This window comes from Salmo trutta, chromosome 30 (assembly GCF_901001165.1).
Source record: "Salmo trutta chromosome 30, fSalTru1.1, whole genome shotgun sequence".
In the NCBI taxonomy this organism is placed as follows: Eukaryota; Metazoa; Chordata; class Actinopteri; order Salmoniformes; family Salmonidae; genus Salmo; species Salmo trutta.
Genome location: NC_042986.1, coordinates 44,608,245 through 44,635,129, shown reverse-complemented (window position 1 = coordinate 44,635,129; position 26,885 = coordinate 44,608,245). Strand labels below are relative to the sequence as shown.

The following is a 26,885-nucleotide window of genomic DNA, read 5'->3' as shown; positions in this document are numbered from 1 at the left end:
ACCTCAACCTTAGCCCTAACCCACTGGTTATGAACCCTAGCCCACTGGTTATGAACCCTAACCCACTGGTTATGAACCCTAGCCCACTGGTTATGAACCCTAACCCACTGGTTATAAACCCTAACCCACTGGTTATGACCCACCATAACACTAACCCACCATAACACTAACCCTAACCCACCATAACACTAACCAACCATAACACTAACCCACCATAACCCACCGTAACACTAACCCACCATAACACTAACCCACCATAACCCTAACCCACCATAACCCTAACCCACCATAACCCTAACCCACCATAACACTAACCCACCATAACCCACCGTAACACTATCCCACCATAACACTACCCACCATAACCAACCATAACACTACCCACCATAACACTAACCCACCATAACACTAACCCACCATAACCCTAACCCACCATAACACTACCCACCATAACCTACCATAACACTAACCCACCATAACACTAACCACCATAACCCACCATAACACTACCCACCATAACACTAACCCACCATAACACTAACCCACCATAACACTAACCCACCATAACCCTATCTCACCATAACCCTAACCCACCATAACACTAACCCACCATAACCCACCATAATACTAACCCACCATAACACTAACCCACCATAACCCTAACCCACCATAACACTAACCCACCATAACACTAACCCACCATAACACCATCCCACCATAACACTATCCCTAACCCACCATAACACTAACCCACCATAACCCTAACCCACCATAACACTAACCCTAACCCACCATAACTCTAACCCACCATAACACTAACCCACCATAACACTAACCCACCATAACCCTAACCCACCATAACACTAACCCACATAACACTAACCCACCATAACACTAACCCACCATAACCCTAACCCACCATAACCCACCGTAACATTAACCCACCATAACACTAACCCACCATAACACTAACCCACCATAACATTAACCCACCATAACACTAACCCACCATAACACTAACCCACCATAACATTAACCCACCATAACCCACCATAACAATAACCCACCATAACACTAACCCACATAACCCTAACCCACCATAACCCTAACCCACCATAACCCTAACCCACCATAACACTAACGCACCATAACACTAACTCACCATAACACTAACCCACCATAACCCTAACACACAATAACACTAACCGACCATAACCCTAACACACAATAACTCTAACCCACCATAACACTTACCATAACCCTCCATAACACTAACCCACCATAACCCTAACCCACCATAACACTAACCCACCATAACACTAACCCTATCCCATCATAGCTCTAACCCACCATAACACTAACCCTAACCCACCATAACCCTAATCCACCATAACACTAACCCACCATAACCCTAACCCACCATAACACTAACCCCACCATAACCCTAACCCACCACAACACTAACCCACCATAACCCTAACCCTCCATAACACTAACCCACCATAACACTAACCCACCATAACACAAACCCACAATAACACTAACCCTAACCCACCATAACACTGACCCACCATAACACTAACCCACCATAACACTAACCCACCATAACCCTAACCCACCATAACACTAACCCACCATAACACTAACCCACCATAACACTAACCCACCATAACCCTAACCCACCATAACACTAACCCACCATAACTCTAACCCACAATAACACTAAACCTAACCCACCATAACACTAACCCATCATAACACTGACCCACCATAACACTAACCCACCATAACCCTAACCCACCATAACACTAACCCACCATAACACTAACCCACCATAACACTAACCCACCATAACCCTAACCCACCATAACACTAACCCACCATAACACTAACCCACCATAACACTAACCCACCATAACCCTAACCCAACATAACACTAACCCACCATAACTCTAACCCACAATAACACTAACCCTAACCCACCATAACACTAACCCACCATAACACTAACCCACCATAACACTAACCCACCATAACCCTAACCCACCATAACACTAACCCACCATAACACTAACCCACCATAACACTAACCCACCATAACCCTAACCCACCATAACACTGACCCAACATAACACTAACCCACCATAACACTAACCCACCATAACCCTAACCCACCATAACACTAACCCACCACAACACTAACCCACCATAACACTGACCCACCATAACTCTAACCCACAATAACACTAACCCTAACCCACCATAACACTAACCCACCATAACACTAACCCACCATAACACTAACCCACAATAACATTAACCCACCATAACCCTAACCCACCATAACACTAACCCACCATAACACTAACCAACCATAACACTAACCCAAACCCACCATAACTCTAACCCACCATAACACTAACCATAACCCACCATAACACTAACCCACCATAACACTAACCCACCATAACACTAACCCACCATAACACTAACCCTAACCCACCATAACACTATCCTAACATAACAATAACCCACCATAACACTAACCCTATCCCATCATAGCTCTAACCAACCATAACCCTAACCCACAATAACACTAACCCACCATAACACTAACCCTATCCCATCATAGCTCTAACCCACCATAACCCTAACCCACAATAACAATAACCCACTATAACACTAACCCTAACCCACCATAACTCTAACCCACCATAACTGTAACCATAACCCACCATAACACTAACCCACCATAACACTATCCTAACATAACAATAACCCACCATAACACTAACCCATCATAGCTCTAACCCACCATAACACTAACCCTAAGCCACCATAACCCTAACCCACCATAACCCTAACCCACAATAACACTAACCCACCATAACCCTAACCCACCATAAGACTAACCCACAATAACACTAACCCACCATAACCCTAACCCACCATATCACTATCCCACCATAACACTAACCCACCATAACACTAACCCACCATAACCCTAACCCACCATAACCCTAACCCACCATAACACTATCCCAACAAAACACTAACCCACCATAACACTAACCCTAACCCACCATAACGCTAACCCACCATAACACTAACCCACCATAACACTATCCCACATAACCCTAACCCACCATAACACTAACCCACATAACACTAACCCACCACAACACTAACCCACCACAACACTAACCCACCATACCACTAACCCACCATAATACTAACCCAACATAACCCACCATAACACTAACCCACCATAACACTAACCCACCATAACACTATCCCTAACCCACCATAACACTAACCCACCATAACACTAACCCACCATAATACTAACCCACCATAACCCACCATAACACTAACCCACCATAACACTAACCCACCATAATACTAACCCACCATAACCCTAAACCACCATAACCCTAACCCACCATAATCCTAACCCACCATAACACTAACCCACCATAATACTAACCCTAACTCACAATAACACTAACCCTAACTCACACACAGAATATTTTGGGAACCAAAAGTTGCCAGTACGGTCGGCCAAAATCGCATCACAACCTCAACCTTAGCCCTAACCCACTGGTTATGAACCCTAGCCCACTGGTTATGAACCCTAACCCACTGGTTATGAACCCTAGCCCACTGGTTATGAACCCTAACCCACTGGTTATAAACCCTAACCCACTGGTTATGAACCCTATCCCACTGGTTATGAACACTAACCCACTGGTTATGAACCCTAACCCACTGGTTATGAACCCTAACCCACTGGTTATGAAATCTAACCCACTGGTTATGAACCCTAACCCACAATAACACTAACCCACCATAACCATAACCCACCATATCACTAACCCACCATAACACTAACCGACCATAACTCTAACCCACAATAACACTAACCCACCATAACACTAACCCACCATAACCCTAACCCACCATAACACTATCCCAACAAAACACTAACCCACCATAACACTAACACTAACCCACCATAACGCTAACCCACCATAACACTAACCCACCATAACACTAACCCACCATAACCCTAACCCACCATAACACTAACCCACCATAACACATACCACCATAACCCTAACCCACCATAACACTAACCCACCATAACACTAACCCACCGTAACCCTAACCCACCATAACACTAACCCACCATAACCCACCATAACCCTAACCCACCATAACACTAACCCACCATAACACTATCCCACCATAACACTATCCCACCATAACCCTAACCCACCATAACACGAACCCACCATAACCCACCGTAACACTAACCCACCATAACACTAACCCACCATAACTCTAACCCACCATAACACTAACCATAACCCACCATAACACCAACCCACCATAACACTAACCCACCATAACACTATCCTAACATAACAATAACCCACCATAACACTAACCCACCATAATACTATCCCTAACCCACCATAACACTAACCCACCATAACCCACCGTAACACTAACCCACCATAAAACTAACCCACCATAACACTAACCCACCATAACACTAACCCACCATAACACTAACCCTAACCCACCATAACACTAACCCACCATAACCCACCATAACACTAACCCACCATAACACTAACCCACCATAACCCTAACCCACCATAACACTATCCCTAACCCACCATAACACTAACCCACCATAACACTAACCCACAATAACACTAACCCACCATAACCCTAACCCACCATAACACTAACCCACCATAACACTAACACACCATAACACTAACCCACCATAACACTAACCCACCATAACACTAACCCACCATAACCCTAACCCACCATAACACTAACCCACCATAACACTAACCCACCATAACCCACCATAACCCTAACCCACCATAACACTATCCCACCATAACACTATCCCACCATAACCCTAACCCACCATAACACTAACCCACCATAACCCACCGTAACACTAACCCACCATAACACTAACCCACCATAACTCTAACCCACCATAACACTAACCATAACCCACCATAACACCAACCGACCATAACACTAACCCACCATAACACTATCCTAACATAACAATAACCCACCATAACACTAACCCACCATAATACTAATCCTAACCCACCATAACACTAACCCACCATAACCCACCGTAACACTAACCCACCATAACACTAACCCACCATAACTCTAACCCACCATAACACTAACGATAACCCACAATAACCCTAACCCACAATAAAACTAACCCACCATAACACTAACCCACCATAACACTAACCCTAACCCAGCATAACACTAACCCACCATAACACTAACCCACCATAACACTAACCCACCATAACCCTAACCCACCATAACACTAACCCTAACCCACTATAACACTAACCCCGCATAACACTAACCCACCATAACACTAACCCACCATAACCCTAACCCACCATAACACTAACCCACCATAACACTAACCCACCATAACACTAACCCACCATAACACTAACCCACCATAACACTAACCCCCATAACACTAACCCACCATAACACTAACCCACCATAACACTAACCCACCACAACACTAACCCACCACAACACTAACCCACCATACCACTAACCCACCATAATACTAACCCACCATAACCCACCATAACACTAACCCACCATAACACTAACACACCATAACACTATCCCAACATAACACTAACCCACCATAACACTAACCCTAACCCACCATGACACTAACCCACCATAACACTAACCCACCATAACCCTAACCCACCATAACACTAACCCACCATAATACTAACCCACCATAACCCACCATAACACTAACCCCCCATAACACTAACCCACCATAACACTAACCCACCATAACACTAACCCACCACAACACTAACCCACCACAACACTAACCCACCATACCACTAACCCACCATAATACTAACCCACCATAACCCACCATAACACTAACCCACCATAACACTAACCCACCATAACACTAACCCACCATAACACTATCCCAACATAACACTAACCCACCATAACACTAACCCTAACCCACCATAACACTAACCCACCATAACACTAACCCACCATAAACCTAACCCACCATAACACTAACCCACCATAATACTAACCCACCATAACCCACCATAACACTAACCCACCATAACACTAACCCACCATAACACTAACCCACCATAATACTAACCCTAACCCACAATAACACTAACCCTAACCCACACACAGAATATTTTGGGAACCAAAAGTTGCCAGTACGGCCGGCCAAAATCGCAACACAACCTCAACCTTAGCCCTAACCTACTGGTTATGAACCCTAGCCCACTGGTTATGAACCCTAACCCACTGGTTATGAACCCTAGCCCACTGGTTATGAACCCTAACCCGCTGGTTATAAACCCTAACCCACTGGTTATGAACCCTATCCCACTGGTTATGAACACTAACCCACTGGTTATGAACCCTAACCCACTGGTTATGAACCCTAACCCACTGGTTATGAACTCTAACCCACTGGTTATGAACCCTAACCCACTGGTTATGAACTCTAACCCACTGGTTATGAACTCTAACCCACTGGTTATAAACCCTAACCCACTGGTTATGAACTCTAACCCACTGGTTATGAACCCTAACCCACTGGTTATGAACCCTAATCCACTGGTTATGAACCCTAACCCACTGGTTATGAACTCTATCCCACTGGTTATGAACCCTAACCCACTGGTTATGAACTCTAACCCACTGGTTATGAACTCTAACCCACTGGTTATGAACCCTAACCCACTGGTTATGAACCCTAACCCACTGGTTATGAACTCTAACCCACTGGTTATGAACTCTAAACCACTGGTTATGAACCCTAACCCAGTTTGTAACTGTAAGTACAAAGCAGCATTTTTAGGTCCGATTTACTTCGACGACATACCACATTACACATCTATAAACATTTCATGAACATGCTATAACAGGTCCCAGAAGGATTATCCCAGATTAATTAAGTAATAATCTGCTGTTCTGCCCTTGAGCAAGGCAGTTAACTCCCAACAACAACTATTCCCCGGGCGCCGATGACGTGGACGTCAATTAAGGAAACCTCTCGCACCTCTCTGATTCAGAGGGGTTGGGTTAAATGTGGAAGAGACGTTTCGGGTTAAAAGCATTCAGTTGTGCAACTGAGTAGGCATTCCCATTTTCCTTTTGCTTTCCTTTCCTTTCCTTACACACATGTCGATATGCTCAATAGGTTTACTTGGGAGGTGAGTCACCATAGTCAAAGTCATGCAATAAGGGTGGGCAGTCTGTGGGTGTCCCTAAAATATAAGTATTGTATAATATAATATAATATAATATCATATAATATAATATAATATAAGTTGTAAAAATGAAAGTCTAACACATCAACAGTGTGATTTTTGTTTGGGTCAAATTAACTAATTCTTGTCTTTTGTTGAATTAATTTAACAAAATTCCAACCATGTTTAGTATTGTCTTGTCCAAATATGGTATGATTCCACTATTTGTAGCCATTTGCATGACTTTCAATTAGAGACCGCAAAATGTATCTATTGTTTGTGGCTAATCCTTATTGCGGCTAGCTTCACATATGGAAACAACACAAATTTTCTGTATCTTATTTTGTCATGTTTTAAAAGGTTCGCAATGTGCAGAAGTAGGGCGGCGCACAATTGGCCCAGAATCCTCCGGGTTTGGCCGGTGTAGGCCGTCATTGTAAATAAGAATTTGTTCTTAACTGACTTGCCTTTGTTAAATAAAGGTTACAGTTGGTAAAGCGTGTTTAACCTGGGCTTGGTTAGCAGGTAGCTAGCCTGCTATCTAGTGAGCTAGCAACTACATTAGTGAATAATGGCAGAACGCTAGCTAGCTTTAACAGCCTGTTTACTAGTTTGTACTCACTGAAATAGATTTTACTATGAGTCTGAAATGGGGAAATGCATTTACATGGTTTGAATATTAATATTTTGCTAATGTCAATAGCTACTAGCTAATAGCATTATTCGGCCTCAGCACTAGTTTTCTGTGCTAGCAACCACAGGGAAAATTGAAATAAAATGTTAATATTTCAATTCTGTTTCCTGTTCGTTTTATTTGACGTTTAAGCGAAGAACGTTTATAAAAGCTTTATAGATAAATACTTTGTGAATGGGAAAATTAAAAATGAGAGTACATTAACTGCATAGAATTTATACATCGACCCTTCTTGTGTGGTGTTACAGATCAGTATGAGTAACGTTGTGATGTGGAGGAGTTACAGCGAGTTATGATATGACTCACAACTAAACGATTTGATCTGTAAACTTTTACCACTGAGGATTCAACCCCTGTGTGAATCTTCACGCACCATTGACCTCAGTGAGAAGAAGAAAGGTAAATCACGGCTCAATATCTGGGATTGGGAATAAGATAGACAGTCAAGAGCACCTGTTTTCTCTGGCTCTTTTCCTATTTCTGAAGTGGGCTGCCCTCTGATGAGCTGTCCTAATCAGCTCAATGGCCGGCGGGAGAAATGGGGCTGAGTACAGGCTATCTATATCTGTATAATTTTCAAAACGTGGTTTGGCATATTGGCGTATTCACTAACACTGGTACGGCAGAAGCACAGCTGAGAACAGCCATGAAGATGACACTATGCTGTCATAGTTATGATGCAGCTACTAAGGTACCTAAATATGAGCTCTTCCAAAGCATAACATAAATGTGCTATGGATATATTTAATTCACATTAATTAACTTTAATTAACTTTAATTAACCTAATAATGTGGCTTGGCCCCGTTATAACACGTGCATGAAATGATTATAGATGTGTAAGGAATACGTTATGCAGATGTATTCAGACTAAATCGCTAATGGAGAGATGGAATCCGTGTGGTAACTAGAGCGTTTATGGTAATGGGAGAGATGGAATCCGTGTGGTAACTAGAGCGTTTATGGTAATGGAAGAGATGGAATCCGTGTGGTAACTACAGCGTTTATGGTAATGGGAGAGATGGAATCCGTGTGGTAACTAGAGCGTTTATGGTAATGGGAGAGATGGAATCCGTGTGGTAACTACAGCGTTTATGGTAATGGGAGAGATGGAATCCGTGTGGTAACTAGAGCGTTTATGGTAATGGGAGAGATGGAATCCGTGTGGTAACTAGAGCGTTTATGGTAATGGGAGAGATGGAATCCGTGTGGTAACTACAGCGTTTATGGTAATGGGAGAGATGGAATCCGTGTGGTAACTAGAGCGTTTATGGTAATGGGAGAGATGGAATCGTGTGGTAACTAGAGCGTTTATGGTAATGGGAGAGATGGAATCCGTGTGGTAACTAGAGCGTTTATGGTAATGGGAGAGATGGAATCCGTGTGGTAACTACAGCGTTTATGGTAATGGGAGAGATGGAATCCGTGTGGTAACTAGAGCGTTTATGGTAATGGGAGAGATGGAATCCGTGTGGTAACTAGAGCGTTTATGGTAATGGAAGAGATGGAATCCGTGTGGTAACTAGAGCGTTTATGGTAATGGGAGAGATGGAATCCGTGTGGTAACTACAGCGTTTATGGTAATGGGAGAGATGGAATCCGTGTGGTAACTAGAGCGTTTATGGTAATGGGAGAGATGGAATCCGTGTGGTAACTAGAGCGTTTATGGTAATGGGAGAGATGGAATCCGTGTGGTAACTAGAGCGTTTATGGTAATGGAGAGATGGAATCCGTGTGGTAACTAGAGCGTTTATGGTAATGGGAGAGATGGAATCCGTGTGGTAACTAGAGCGTTTATGGTAATGGGAGAGATGGAATCCGTGTGGTAACTAGAGCGTTTATGGTAATGGGAGAGATGGAATCCGTGTAGTAACTAGAGCGTTTATGGTAATGGGAGAGATGGAATCCGTGTGGTAACTAGAGCGTTTATGGTAATGGGAGAGATGGAATCCGTGTGGTAACTAGAGCGTTTATGGTAATGGGAGAGATGGAATCCGTGTGGTAACTAGAGCGTTTATGGTAATGGGAGAGATGGAATCCGTGTGGTAACTAGAGCGTTTATGGTAATGGGAGAGATGGAATCCGTGTGGTAACTACAGCGTTTATGGTAATGGGAGAGATGGAATCCGTGTGGTAACTAGAGCGTTTATGGTAATGGGAGAGATGGAATCCGTGTGGTAACTACAGCGTTTATGGTAATGGAGAGATGGAATCCGTGTGGTAACTAGAGCGTTTATGGTAATGGGAGAGATGGAATCCATGTGGTAACTAGAGCGTTTATGGTAATGGGAGAGATGGAATCCGTGTGGTAACTAGAGCGTTTATGGTAATGGTAGAGATGGAATCCGTGTAGTAACTAGAGCGTTTATGGTAATGGGAGAGATGGAATCCGTGTGGTAACTAGAGCGTTTATGGTAATGGGAGAGATGGAATCCGTGTGGTAACTAGAGCGTTTATGGTAATGGGAGAGATGGAATCCGTGTGGTAACTAGAGCGTTTATGGTAATGGGAGAGATGGAATCCGTGTGGTAACTAGAGCGTTTATGGTAATGGGAGAGATGGAATCCGTGTGGTAACTACAGCGTTTATGGTAATGGGAGAGATGGAATCCGTGTGGTAACTAGAGCGTTTATGGTAATGGGAGAGATGGAATCCGTGTGGTAACTAGAGCGTTTATGGTAATGGGAGAGATGGAATCCGTGTGGTAACTACAGCGTTTATGGTAATGGGAGAGATGGAATCCGTGTGGTAACTAGAGCGTTTATGGTAATGGGAGAGATGGAATCCGTGTGGTAACTACAGCGTTTATGGTAATGGGAGAGATGGAATCCGTGTGGTAACTAGAGCGTTTATGGTAATGGAAGAGATGGAATCCGTGTGGTAACTACAGCGTTTATGGTAATGGGAGAGATGGAATCCGTGTGGTAACTAGAGCGTTTATGGTAATGGGAGAGATGGAATCCGTGTGGTAACTACAGCCTTTATGGTAATGGGAGAGATGGAATCCGTGTGGTAACTAGAGCGTTTTATAACCACCAGAAGTCAACTAGGAACAGCACTTAGAGAACCATAGACTATTGGAGAGACAATAGCTTAACAAAGAGAAAGATCAGCAGCTAACATAAACAGCCAGCGGCAACAAACCAGCTGGGAGCATCACTTAAAGAATCAGAGCGAGAGACTCAGGCTGTCTCAAATAGCACCCCCCCCTTCCCCTATAATGTTCACTAATTTAAACCAGGGCCCATAGGGGCGACTTTATAGGCCAGGGTATATAGGGTATCGTCACTCAGCCAAAGACTTACAGACTCATTTACATTCCAGAGAAAGATAAGTCGTTTTGTTGTTTTTTGTATTCCACATGCTGATTCGTGACATTGCTAGTTGATATGACAGTGTCTTCAAAAGGTAGACAGTACCACGTATACCTTTTCCACCTATCTGTAGAAAGGGAAAGAGGGGAAACCTAGTCTGTTGTGCAACTCTCAGGCGTTCAACTGAAATGTGTCTTCCACATTTAACCCAACCCCTGTGAATCAGAGAGGTGCTGGGGAGAGCTGCCTTCACAGACATCCACGCCACTAAGCAGAATGTTGTGTTTCTGCCAAGATTTGGTATCAATGCCAAGAGAGAGAGAGTTGGCATCAATGTTCAAAGGAGTACACTATTAACCCTATGGGCCTGGTCCAAAGTAGTACACTATTAACCCTATGGACCTGGTCCAAAGTAGTACACTATTAACCCTATGGGCCTGGTCCAAAGTAGTACACTATTAACCCTATGGGCCTGGTCCAAAGTAGTACACTATTAACCCTATGAGCTTGGTCCAAAGTAGTGCACTATTAACCCTATGAGCCTGGTCTAAAGTAGTGCACTATTAACCCTATGAGCCTGGTCTAAAGTAGTGCACTATTAACCCTATGGGCCTGGTCCAAAGTAGTGCACTATTAACCCTATGAGCCTGGTTCAAAGTAGTGCACTATTAACCCTATGGGCCTGGTCCAAAGTAGAGCCATTTGGAACACGTAGCCTGAGGTTATAACAGCTATGTAAAGCATCATAACCCAGACTTGAGGTTATAACAGCTATGTAAAGCATCATAACCCAGACCTGAGGTTATAACAGCTATGTACAGCATCATAGCCCAGACCTGAGGTTATAACAGCTATGTACAGCATCATCGCCCAGACCTGAGGTTATAACAGCTATGTACAGCATCATAGCCCAGACTTGAGGTTATAACAGCTATTTACAGCATCATCGCCCAGACCTGAGTTAATTACAGCTATGTACAGCATCATCGCCCAGACCTGAGGTTATAACAGCTATGTACAGCATCATAGCCCAGACCTGAGGTTATAACAGCTATGTACAGCATCATCGCCCAGACCTGAGGTTATAACAGCTATGTACAGCATCATCGCCCAGACCTGAGGTTATAACAGCTATGTACAGCATCATCGCCAAGACCTGAGGTTATAACAGCTATGTACAGCATCATAGCCCAGACCTGAGGTTATAACAGCTATGTACAGCATCATCGCCCAGACCTGAGGTTATAACAGCTATGTACAACATCATAGCCCAGACCTGAGGTTATAACAGCCATGTACAGCATCATCGCCCAGACCTGAGGTAATTACAGCTATGTAAAGCATCATAGCCCAGACCTGAGGTTATTACAGCTATGTAAAGCATCATATCCCAGACCTGAGGTTATTACAGCTATGTAAAGCATCATAGCCCAGACCTGAGGTTATTACAGCTATGTAAAGCATCATAGCACAGACTTGAGGTTATAACAGCTATGTACAGCATCATAGCCCAGACCTGAGGTTATAACAGCTATGTACAGCATCATCGCCCAGACCTGAGTTAATTACAGCTATGTAAAGCATCATAGCCCAGACCTGAGGTTATTACAGCTATGTAAAGCACCATAGCCCAGACCTGAGTTAATTACAGCTATGTAAAGCATCATAGCCCAGACCTGAGGTTATTACAGCTATGTAAAGCATCATAGCACAGACCTGAGGTTATTACAGCTATGTAAAGCATCATAGTCCAGACCTGAGGTTATTACAGCTATGTAAAGCATCATAGCCCAGACCTGAGGTTATTACAGCTATGTAAAGCATCATAGCCCAGACCTGAGGTTTTTACAGCTATGTAAAGCATCATAGCCCAGGCTCTTGTTATTACAGCGATGTACATTATCATAACCTAGACCTGATGTTATTACAGCGATGTACATTATCATAGCTCAGACCTGAGGTTATTACAGCTACCTAAAGCATCATAGCCCAGACCTGAGGTTATTACAGCTATGTAAAGCATCATAGCACAGACCTGAGGTAATTACAGCTATGTAAAGCACCATAGCCCAGATCTGAGGTTATTACAGCGATATACATTATCATAGCCCAGACCTGAGGTTTCTGCCAATCTGAGTTTTTTTTTGCCAATCTGCCACTTTCAGCTTCTCGTAAAAAATTAGTCCTCTGTAAACAACCGAGCAAGCTAAGATAATACAGTGTTACTCTTATGAAATGGGACCGTCTTCTGTGTAAAACCTCAGAAATATCTGCTGACAGCAGGGGTTCATTCAGCCCATTCAGAGAATATTAGACTCCAAGTATGTCTTATTGAACACGTCCAGGTAGTACTTTCTCATTGCACTTCAAAACTGTTTCTCCTAGTACCTGCTGAAAGCTAGCATCCTGTCCAGGGGGTGTACTTGTACATCAAGCTGTCTCACTACAGAAACAGGAAGTAGACTAGTGTCCTGTCCAGGGGGTGTCCTGTACATCAAGCTGTCTCATTACAGAAACAGGAAGTAGACCAGTGTCCTGTCCAGGGGGTGTCCTGTATATCAAGCTGTCTCACTACAGAAACAGGAAGTAGACTAGCATCCTGTCCAGGGGGTGTACTGGTACATCAAGCTGTCTCACTACAGAAACAGGAAGTAGACTAGTGTCCTGTCCAGCGTGTGTACTGTATATCAAGCTGTCTCACTACAGAAACAGGAAGTAGACTAGTGTCCTGTCCAGGGTGTGTACTGTATATCAAGCTGTCTCACTACAGAAACAGGAAGTAGACTAGTGTCCTGTCCAACGTGTGTACTGTATATCAAGCTGTCTCACTACAGAAACAGGAAGTAGACTAGTGTCCTGTCCAACGTGTGTACTGTATATCAAGCTGTCTCACTACAGAAACAGGAGAGGAACAGGTTCTGGCTGGGACAATGTTTACTTACTACTGAAATCGACCCTGGTACAGATCAACTGCCTTAGCGCCCTGAGCATGAGCCAAAAAACAGCTGAAGCCAAGAAGCATTAGTATTATAATAGAATCCTCAGTAGCTGCTGCCAAGGCAGCCTCTACTCTTCCTGGGGTCCACGTAGGAACAAAACAACACATCCCAACAAGACTACGGTCTACATCATTAATAAAACAACACATCCCAACAAGACTATGGTCTACATCATTAATAAAACAACACATCCCAACAAGACTATGGTCTACATCATTAATAAAACAACACATCCCAACAAGACAGTGGTCTACATCATTAATAAAACAACACATCCCAACAAGACTACGGTCTACATCATTAATAAAACAACACATCCCAACAAGACAGTGGTCTACATCATTAATAAAACAACACATCCCAACAAGACTATGGTCTACATCATTAATAAAACAACACATCCCAACAAGACTATGGTCTACATCATTAATAAAACAACACATCCCAACAAGACAGTGGTCTACATCATTAATAAAACAACACATCCCAACAAGACAGTGGTCTACATCATTAATTAATAAAACATGACAGTGTGCACTCTACACATTAAAACTGTTCCATCATTACAAATGTACAATAGAACAACAATAAAATATTACACTATTACAACGTATGTGTGTGTGTTAGTGTGTGTGTGTGTGTGTTAGTGTGTGTGTTAGTGTGTGTGTGTTTGTGTTAGTGTGTGTGTGTGTGTCTGTGTGTGTGTGTGTGTGTAAGTGTGTGTGTGTGTGTGTTAGTGTGTTATTGTGTGTGTGTGTGTGTGTGTGTGTGTGTGTGTGTGTGTGTGTGTGTGTGTGTTAGTGTGTGTGTTAGTCTACGTTCTACCTTTAGGTGTTGTTTTATCGTATTTTAAAATCAGATTTTACCGCTAGCTTGAGTTACCTTATGTGGAAGAGAGTTTCATGAAGTCATGGCTCTATCTACTCTAGTACTGTGTGTTTCGCAGACTTAGGGACAGTGAAGAGACCCCTGGTGGCATGTCTTTTGGGGTATGTATGGGTGGACTATGAAGTGACCCCTGATGGCATGTCTTGTGGGGTATGAATGGGTGGACTATGAAGAGACCCCTGGTGGCATGTCTTGTGGGGTATGTATGGGTTGACTATGAAGAGACCCCTGGTGGCATGTCTTGTGGGGTATGTATGGGTTGACTATGAAGAGACCCCTGGTGGCATGTCTTGTGGGGTATGTATGGGTGGACTGTGAAGAGACCCCTGGTGGCATGTCTTGTGGGGTACGCATGGGTGGACTGTTACGAGACCCCTGGTGGCATGTCTTGTGGGGTATGTATGGGTGGACTGTGAAGAGACCACTGGTGGCATGTCTTGTGGGGTATGTATGGGTGGACTGTGAAGAGACCCCTGGTGGCATGTCATGTGGAGTATGTATGGGTGGACTGTGAAGAGACCCCTTGTGGCATGTCTTGTGGGGTATGTATGGGTGGACTGTGAAGAGACCCCTGGTGGCATGTCATGTGGGGTATGTATGGGTGGACTGTGAAGAGATCCCTGGTGGCATGTCATGTGGGGTATGTATGGGTGGACTGTGAAGAGACCCCTTGTGGCATGTCTTGTGGGGTATGTACGGGTGGACTGTGAAGAGACCCCTGGTGGCATGTCTTGTGGGGTATGTATGGGTGGACTGTGACGACACCCCTGGTTGCATGTCTTGTGGGGTTTGTATGGGTGGACTGTGACGAGACCCCTGGTGGCATGTCTTGTGGTGTTTGTATGGGTGGACTATGAAGAGACCCCTGGTGGCATGTCTTGTGGTGTTTGTATGGGTGGACTGTGACGAGACCCCTGGTGGCATGTCTTGTGGGGTATGTATGGGTGGACTGTGAAGAGACCCCTGGTGGCATGTCTTGTGGGGTATGTATGGGTGGACTGTGAAGAGACCCCTGGTGGCATGTCTTGTGGGGTATGTATGGGTGGACTGTGAATGTGTTTTGAACATGTCAGTTTACAATCTACACCAAGTAGTTTAGACTCCTGCTTTTTGTTTTTTTATATATATATATAATTTGGATTAGCTTATTACTAGCCACCTATTCTAAAACGAACTGAAGCTCTTTGTTAAGAGTTGCAGTGATTTCATTTGCTGTGGTACTTGGCATGTATAATGTTTAGTCATCAACGTACATAGAAACACAGGTTTTTATTAAAAATAAAAAACAGTAAAGGACAGCATACATTTATTTGAGCCAACCTTCAGTCATTTGTGCCGTACCCGTTCTCTATTAGCGTGCGTAACGTCTGTTGTTCATTTGTTTACTGTGAAATAGCATTGTATCTGGTCAAACATAATTTTTTCCAAACTTTTACTAAGGGTCGGTAGCATGTCGTTTCAACCAATAAAAAGGTGATTTGCTATTCCTGTGTAGCGGAATGACTTTAGCTTCCCTCCAGGCCTGAGGAAACACACTCTCTAGTAGGTTTAAATTGAAGATTTGGCAAATAGGAGTGAGAAAATAGTTTGCTACCAACCTGTCATTTTCCATCCAAGTTGTCAGTACCAGGTGGTTTGTCACCCGCACTCAACCTGGGATCTCTGGATCATTGATGTTCAGCAGCTATGGAAATTCACTCTCCTGCTCCCTCCTTCTTCTCTCTCCCTCTCTCTTCCCACTCTCCTCCTCTCTTCTCTCTCCTATACTTCTGCCTCTCGCTTCCTCCACTACCGCTCTCTCTCTCTCCTCATCTTGCTTCCTCCGCTACCCGCTCTCTCCTACTCTTGCTTCCTCCGCTCCCGCCCTACCTCTCTCCTCCTCTTGCTTCCTCCGCTCCCGCTCTACCTCTCTTCTCCTCTTGCTTCCCCCGCTCCCGCTCTACCTCTCTTCTCCTCTTGCCTCCTCCCCTCCATTTCTCTCCTCCTCTTCCTTCCTCCTCTACCCGCTCTCTCCTCCTCTTGATTCCTCCGCTCCCGCTTTACCTCTCTCCTCCTCTTGTTTCCTCCGCTCCCTCTCTACCGCTCTCCTCCTCTTGCCTCCTCCCCTCCATCTCTCTCCTCCTCTTGCCTCCTCGCTTCCACTTGTTTCCTCCGCTCCTCCTCTACCTCTCTCCTCCTCTTGCTTCCGCTCCCCCTCTACCTCTCTCCTCCTCTTGCCTCCTCCCTTCCATCTCTCTCCTCCTCTTGTTTCCTCCGCTCCCGTTCTCCCTCTCTCCTCCTCTTGTTTCCTCCGCTCCCCCTCTACCTCTCTCCTCCTCTTGCCTCCTCCCCTCCATCTCTCTCCTCCTCTTGCCTCCTCCCTTCCATCTCTCTCCTCCTCTTGCTTCCGCTCCCCCTCTACCTCTCTCCTCCTCTTGTTGCCTCTGCTCCCGCTCTACCTTTCTCCTCCCTGTGTTGTCCCTAGAATGTTAATAGCTTGTGAATGTTGATGTTATGACAGTGTTAATGTCCCTCACTGATCTCGCTCTCTACCCCAACCAAAATCCAAGCCCTATACCCAAGATCCAAGCCCTGTACCCAATCTCCCAGCCATACACCCCAGCTCCATCCATACAACCCAGCCCCAGGAATACAACCCAGCCCCAGGAATACAACCCAGCCCCAGGAATACAGCCCAGGCTTAAACCCCAGCCCCAGCCTTACACTACAGCCCCAGCCATATACCCCAGCCCCAGCCTTACACTACAGCCCCAGCCTTACACTACAGCCCCAGCCTTACACTACAACCCCAGCCTTACGCCCCAGCCATAGCCATATACCACAGCCCCAGCCATAAATCCCAGCCCCGGCCTTACACCACAGCCCCAGCCATAAACCCCAGCCACATGTGGGAGGGCCGTCCTTGAACATGGGATGAACATGTTTTCCAGCTCCATTTTTATGTCTTTGTCATTCAGACTGACTTGGCTTGGTGCTGGCTCAGGCCACTGTGGGAGATGGGAAAGAGGGAAGGAGAGAGGAGTTCTGACTATAACTCCACTCAACTGGTAGAGAACTGCATTCTGGAGTCAGGCTCTCAGAAGAGGGACAGAGAGAGGAGATGGAGAGAGGGAGGGAGGGAGGAGAGAGGAGATGGAGAGAGGGGATGGAAAGAGGAGACGGAGAGAGGAATTGAGAGAGGGAGGGAGGGAGGGTGGAGAGAGGGAGGGAGGGTGGAGAGAGGAGATGGAGAGAGGAGACGGAGAGAGGGATGGAGAGAAGGGTGGAGAGAGGAGATGGAAAGAAGAGATGGAAAGAGGGGTGGAGAGAGGGGTGGAGAGAGGAAGGGTAAGATGGATGGAGAGAGGTGGCGAGGAGATGGAGAGAGGAGATGGAGAGAGAAGATGGAGAGAGGGGTGGAGAGAGGAGATGGAGAGAGAAGATGGAGAGAGGGGTGGAGAGAGGGATGGAGAGAGGAGATGGAGAGAGGAGGTGGAGAGAGGGATGGAGAGAGGAGATGGAGAGAGAGGTGGAGAGGAGATGGAGAGAGGAGATGGAGAGAGGAGGTGGAGAGAGGGATGGAGAGAGGAGATGGAGAGAGAGGTGGAGAGGAGATGGAGAGAGGAGATGGAGAGAGGGGTGGAGAGAGGAGATGGAGAGAGGACATGGAGAGAGGGGTGAATAGAGGAGATGGAGAGAGAAGATGGAGAGAGGGGTGGAGAGAGGAGATGGAGAGAGGGATGGAGAGAGAGGTGGACAGAGGAAATGGAGAGAGGGATGGAGAGAGGAGATGGAGAGAGGGGTGGAGAGAGGGGTGGAGAGAGGAGATGGAGAGAGGAGATGGAGAGAGGAAGGGTAAGAGGGGTGGAGAGAGGTGGAGAGGAGATGGAGAGAGGGGTGGAGAGAGGAGATGGAGAGAGGGGTGGAGAGAAGGGTGAAGAGAGGAGATGGAGAGAGGAGATGGAGAGAGGGGTGGAGAGAGGAGATGGAGAGAGGAGATAGAGAGAGGAAGGGTAAGAGGGGTGGAGATAGCGGTAGAGAGAGGGATAGTATTCTGGCTCAGTTCTTCCTGGTGAGCTAGAACCATGTATCCATTGGCTAACCAATTGGCCTCGGCTGTCATTGGTTAACCTGGGTAAGGTGATTGTCCTGGGCTATTACCTTAAAGCTTCAGTATGACATCAGCAGCACAGCTGTGCTAAAACCAACATGAATCACACCTTTGTATTATTGCATTATTAGTTGCTGAATTCATTCCAATGAGTCACTTGCATTACAATCCCTTTTTCTGCTTCTTCACATGGATGAATAGGCATGAATGCGTCTGATGTGTCTGCTGTTTAAATGTATCACACCATGGCTGAACAGACAGACAGACTCCCTTTCTATGACACACACCTCTGGCACGTTGCGTTGATGTAACTCTGATGAGAAGCACATCCTGAGATGAGTCAGCGTTCCTGCACAGTACCGTTTTGTAGTGTTAAATCAACACTTAAAAGAGACCATTTTAACACTTATCTCAGAGTACATATGGTCCCACTCTATAGGGTAAAAAAAAAATAAAAATACTCTGATTATAGTGTTATTTTGAGTGTTAACGTGGTAGTGTAAATAAAATAACATTACATTACACTTGCCAGGGTGTAATGCTCAAATTTAACACCACTCAAATGTAGCACCACTCAAATGTAACACACCTCAAATGTAACACCATGGGGGAATTAACACAGTGTTATTTATATTCAACACGAGTGTTGATCTAGAGTTTACTCCTAATAGTGTTAAACAAAAACACAGTCCTTTTGGGTGTAGTTTATGGTGGCTTGTGGGTGGCTGCTGTTTTCTGCTGCTGTATTTTGTGTTTTTTTTTTCTCTAACTTTCTGCCATTGTTTAACGTGATTGAAAAGAGCTTCTGGACATCAAAACAGCGATTACTAATCTCGTTTTGGATGAGGACTTCTATTTCAATTCATCAAAGGTGAAGGACATAACGCTGATCCCAGGCCAGGCCCAAATCCCCGTCATTCAGGGGAGGAGGAAGCACTACTATAGGGGCCGGATTGTGGGACACCTAACGAGGATGCAACAGATGAGTGGATAAATCACCGTCTGTTCTATTGGCAAATGTACAATCACTGGAGAATAAACTGGATGAGTTTAGTTCGAGACTGTCCTATCAAGGTGATCTGTCACTAATCTACAATCCTGTCACTAACCCTGTGGCTGAACAAGGACATGTAAAATATAAATATAGCTGTTTTTTCTATACATCGACAGGACAGAACAGCTGCGTCCAGTAAGCTGAGGGGGGAGGGGTCTCTTTATCAACAACAACAAGATCTCTAACATTAGGGAAGTCTCGAGGTTCTGCTGAGTTAGAATACCTCATGATAAGCTGTAGACCACACTATTTACGAAGAGAGTTCTCATCAATTTTTATATTTTTCGTAGCGGCCTATTTACCACCGCAGACCGACGCTGCCACTAAGACCGCACTCAACGAGCTATATAGGACCATGAGCTAACAAGAAAATACTGACCCAGATGCGTCGCTCCTAGTGGCCCGGGGATATTAATACAGAGAAACTGAAATCCGTCTCACCTCGTTTCTACCAGCATGTCACCTCTGCAACTATAGGCGAAAAAACTCTATATCACCTCTACTACACACAGAGACACATATAAAACTCTATATCACCTCTACTCCACACAGACACATATAAAACTCTACTCCACACAGACACATATAAAACTCTATATCACCTCTACTCCACACAGACACATATAAAACTCTATATCACCTCTACTGCACACAGAGACACATATAAAACTATATATCACCTCTACTACACACAGAGACACATATAAAACTCTATATCACCTCTACTCCACACAGACACATATAAAACTCTATATCACCTCTACTCCACACAGAGACACATATAAAACTCTACTCCACACAGAGACACATATAAAACTCTACTACACACAGAGACACATATAAAACTCTACACACACAGAGACACATATAAAACTATATATCACCTCTACTACACACAGAGACACATATAAAACTCTACTCCACACAGACACATATAAAACTCTATATCACCTCTACTCCACACAGACACATATAAAACTCTATATCACCTCTACTCCACAGAGACACATATAAAACTATATATCACCTCTACTACACACAGAGACACATATAAAACTCTATATCACCTCTACTACACACAGAGACACATATAAAACTCTATATCACCTCTACTCCACACAGACACATATAAAACTCTACTCCACACAGACACATATAAAACTCTATATCACCTCTACTCCACACAGAGACACATATAAAACTCTACTCCACACAGACACATATAAAACTATATATCACCTCTACTCCACACAGAGACACATATAAAACTCTACTCCACACAGAGACACATATAAAACTCTACTACACACAGAGACACATATAAAACTCTATATCACCTATACTACACACAGAGACACATATAAAACTATATATCACCTCTACTCCACACAGAGACACATATAAAACTCTACTACACACAGAGACACATATAAAACTCTATATCACCTCTACTCCACACAGAGACACATATAAAACTCTACTACACACAGAGACACATATAAAACTCTATATCACCTCTACTACACACAGAGACACATATAAAACTCTACTCCACACAGAGACACATATAAAACTCTACTCCACACAGAGACACATCTAAAACTCTATATCACCTCTACTCCACACAGACACATATAAAACTCTACTCCACACAGACACATATAAAACTCTACTCCACACAGAGACACATATAAAACTCTATATCACCTATACTACACACAGAGACACATATAAAACTATATATCACCTCTACTACACACAGAGACACATATAAAACTTTACTCCACACAGAGACACATATAAAACTCTACTACACACAGAGACACATATAAAACTCTATATCACCTCTACTCCACACAGAGACACATATACAACTCTATATCACCTCTACTCCACACAGAGACACATATAAAACTCTATATCACCTCTACTCCACACAGAGACACATATAAAACTCTATATCACCTCTACTCCACACAGACACATATAAAACTCTATATCACCTCTACTCCACACAGAGACACATATAAAACTCTACTCCACACAGAGACACATATAAAACTATATATCACCTCTACTACACACAGAGACACATATAAAACTCTACTCCACACAGAGACACAAAACTCTACTACACACAGAGACACATATAAAACTCTATATCACCTCTACTACACACAGACACATATAAAACTCTATATCACCTATACTACACACAGAGACACATATAAAACTCTACTCCACACAGACACATATAAAACTCTATATCACCTCTACTACACACACAGACACATATAAAACTCTATATCACCTCTACTACACACAGATACACATATAAAACTCTATATCACCTCTACTACACACAGACACATAAAACTCTATATCACCTATAGAGTTGTAACCGTGCGTACATATCCCAACCAGAAGCCATGGATTGCAGGCAACATCCACACTGAGTTAAAGGCAAGAGCTGCCACTTTCAAGGAGCGGGGACACTAATCCGGACGCTTATAAAAATCCCACTACGCCCTTCGACAAACCATTAAACAAGAAAAGTGTCAATACAGGACTAAGATTCAATCTTACTACACCTGCTCTGACATTTGTCGGATGAGGCCTTATATGCTCACTTCGAGGCAAGCAACACTGAACCATGCTTGAGAGCACCAGCTCTTCCGGACAACTCTCTGATAATGTGAGTAAAACCTTTAGATGACGGAATCTCTATTGCACTCCACACCGCCCTTCCCCACCTGGACTAAAGGGACACCTACATGATAATGCTGGTCATTGACTACAGCTCAGCGTTCAACACCATAGTGCCCTCTGAGCTCATCCCTAAGCTAAGGACCCTGGGATTAAACACCTCCCTCTGCAATTGGATCGAGGACTTTCTGACAGGTCGCCACCAGGGTGTGAGGAAAGGCAAAAACACATCTGCCATGCTGACTCTCCACAAGAGGGTCCCTCAGGGGGTGCGTGCTTAGCCCCCTCCTGTACTTCCTGTTCACCCGCAACTGGGTGGCCGCACATGACTTAAACACCATCATTAAGATTGCAGACGACAACAGTGTCAGGCCTGATCACCAACAACGATGAGACAGCCTACAAGGAGGAGATAAGAGATAGCAACATATCCCTCAACGTCAGCAAGACAAAGGAGTTGATCGTGGACTACAGGAAAGGGAAGGCCGAGCACGCCCTCATTCACATCAACGAGGTTGTAATGGAGATGATCGAGAGCTTTAAGTTCCTCTGTGTCCACAACACTAAGGACCTATCTTGGTCCAAACAAAACAACAAAGTTGTGAAGAAGGTATGACACCTCTTCCCCCTCAGGAGGCTGAACAGATTTGGCATGGGGGCACTCAGATCCTCAAAAAGTTTTACAGCTGCACCATGGAGAGCATCTTGGCTGGCTGCATCACTGCTTGGTACGGCAACTGCACTGCCTCTGACCGCAAGGCGCTACAGAGGGCCCAAGCTACCTGTAATCCAGGACCTCTATATCAGGCCGTGTCAGAGGAAGGCCCTAAGAATTGTCAAAGACTCCAGCCATCCAAGTCACAGTCTGTTCTCTCTGCAGCTGGAGCGCCAAGTCTGGGACCAAAAGGTTCCTGAACAGTTTCTACCCCAAAGCCATAAGACTGCTTAGAATGCAAAATAAATCATAGACACAGCTGTTGGAACCCAAAATCTCAAATTTGGACTCATCAGACCAAAGGACAGATTTCCACCGGTCTGATGTCCATTGCTCATTTTTCTTGGCCCAAGCAAGTCTCTTTTTCTTATTGGTGTCCTTTAGTAGTGGTTTCTTTGCAGCAATTCGACCATGAAGGCCTGATTCCCACAGTCTCCTCTGAACAATTGATGTTGAGATGTGTCTGTTACTTGAACTCTGTGAAGCATTTATTTTGGCTGCAATCTGAGTTGCAGTTAACTCTGATGAACTTATCCTCTGTATTCCTGATGTTGAAATGTGTCTGTTACAGCAGAGGTAACTCTGGGTCTTCCATTCCTGTGGCGGTCCTCATGAGGCTGGTAACTCTAATGAACTTATCCTCTGTAGCAGAGGTAACTCTGGGTCTTCCATTCCAGTGGCGGTCCTCATGAGGCTGGTAACTCTAATGAACTTATCCTCTGTAGCAGAGGTAACTCTGGGTCTTCCATTCCTGTGGCGGTCCTCATGAGAGCCAGTTTCATCATTGAGCTTGATGTTTTTTTCGACTGCACTTGAAGAAACTTTCACTTCTTATTTTTCCGTATTGACTAACCTTCATGTCTTAAATTAATGGGTGGACTGTCATTTCTGCTTATTTGAGCTTTTCTTGACATAATATGGACTTGGTAAAAATACAGTAACAGATCACTTACTGTGTTTGTGAATATTTAAAAAAAAGATTGCCACGCAAATAGCCCACAGTGGCAACAAAATCAAAGCACAACCTCTGAAGCAAGAGAGTTTAACTTAAATAAAAGGTAGACTTTGCACATGACGTTGCCGTGAGATATTGAGGTGAGCGAGATGCAAGACTTCGCTCTCATACAGTATCTGTACAACTACAGGCTGTTACAAGTACCAGGGCACAAAAAAACAGTGGAGAAGTTGAGCCTCGTGCTTCAACGCTCTTAGTTGTTTTGGAAATTGACCCACTATGCTGTTTACTTTCTGCATCTGTCATATTGCTGAGTCCACCTTTATTTGGTACCTGTTTTGTTATGTTACATGCATTAGGGTTTATTTGTGGCCTTGCTGATTTATATTATAAACTAAATATACAATCAGAAAATTGTTGGTCTAACGGCATCTTACCTACAGGCTCCATTTAACTTGGACGTCATATTTACCCATAAACCCATACCATCATTTTGTAATTTTTCTTTTTTTTTTTTTTTACATTTTAGTCAATTAGCAGAAGCTCTTATCCAGAGCGACTTACAGGCACAATTAGGGTTCGACCACTAGGCTACCTGTCACCTATACTACAGGTAAATCCAAAAGTATCCACTAGGCTACCTGTCACCTATACTACAGGAAAATCCAAAAGTATCTACTGGGTGCTACCTGCCACCTATACTACAGGTAAATCCAAAAGTATCCACTGGGTGCTACCTGTCACCTATACTACAGGTAAATCCAAAAGTATCCACTGGGTGCTACCTGCCACCTATACTACAGGTAAATCCAAAAGTATCCACTAGGCTACCTGTCACCTATACTACAGGTAAATCCAAAAGTATCCACTGGGTGCTACCTGCCACCTATACTACAGGTAAATCCAAAAGTATCCACTAGGCTACCTGTCACCTATACTACAGGTAAATCCAAAAGTATCCACTAGGCTACCTGTCACCTATACTACAGGTAAATCCAAAAGTATCCACTAGGCTACCTGTCACCTATACTACAGGTAAATCCAAAAGTATCCACTGGGTGCTACCTGCCACCTATACTACAGGTAAATCCAAAAGTATCCACTGGGTGCTACCTGTCACCTATACTACAGGTAAATCCAAAAGTATCCACTAGGCTACCTGTCACCTATACTACAGGTAAATCCAAAAGTATCTACTGGGTGCTACCTGTCAACTATACTACAGGTAAATCCAAAAGTATCCACTAGGCTACCTGTCACCTATACTACAGTTAAATCCAAAAGTATCCACTAGGCTACCTGCCACCTATACTACAGGTAAACCCAAAAGTATCCACTAGGCTACCTGTCACCTATACTACAGGTAAATCCAAAAGTATCCACTAGGCTACCTGTCACCTATACTACAGGTAAATCCAAAAGTATCTACTGGGTGCTACCTGTCACCTATACTACAGGTAAATCCAAAAGTATCCACTAGGCTACCTGTCACCTATACTACAGGTAAATCCAAAAGTATCCACTAGGCTACCTGTCACCTATACTACAGGTAAATCCAAAAGTATCCACTAGGCTACCTGTCACCTATACTACAGGTAAATCCAAAAGTATCCACTGGGTGCTACCTGCCACCTATACTACAGGTAAATCCAAAAGTATCCAATGGGTGCTACCTGTCACCTATAATACAGGTGAATCCAAAAGTATCCACTGGGTGCTACCTGTCAACTATAATACAGGTAAATCCAAAAGTATTCACTGGGTGCTACCTGTCACCTATACTATAGGTAAATCCAAAAGTATCCACTAGGCTACCTGTCACCTATACTACAGGTAAATCCAAAAGTATCCACTGGGTGCTACCTGCCACCTATACTACAGGTAAATCCAAAAGTATCCACTGGGTGCTACCTGTCACCTATACTACAGGTAAATCCAAAAGTATCCACTAGGCTACCTGTCACCTATACTACAGGTAAATCCAAAAGTATCCACTAGGCTACCTGTCACCTATACTACAGGTAAATCCAAAAGTATCCACTGGGTGCTACCTGTCACCTATACTACAGGTAAATCCAAAAGTATCCACTAGGCTACCTGTCACCTATACTACAGGTAAATCCAAAAGTATCCAC

At 44.1% G+C, this 26,885-nt stretch overlaps 1 protein-coding gene across 1 annotated transcript in view; it reads right to left on the bottom strand.

Annotated features, from left to right (window-relative positions):
- The window catches only part of LOC115168793 (tetraspanin-2-like), a 140,905-nt gene extending 117,484 nt beyond the window's left edge, over positions 1 to 23,421 (bottom strand). The window contains exon 1 of the mRNA XM_029724349.1: positions 23,325 to 23,421. Coding sequence (XP_029580209.1) covers positions 23,325 to 23,421 — 97 coding nt within the window. The remainder of the gene's footprint in view (positions 1 to 23,324) is intronic.
- Between the last annotated feature and the right edge of the window lie 3,464 nt (positions 23,422 to 26,885).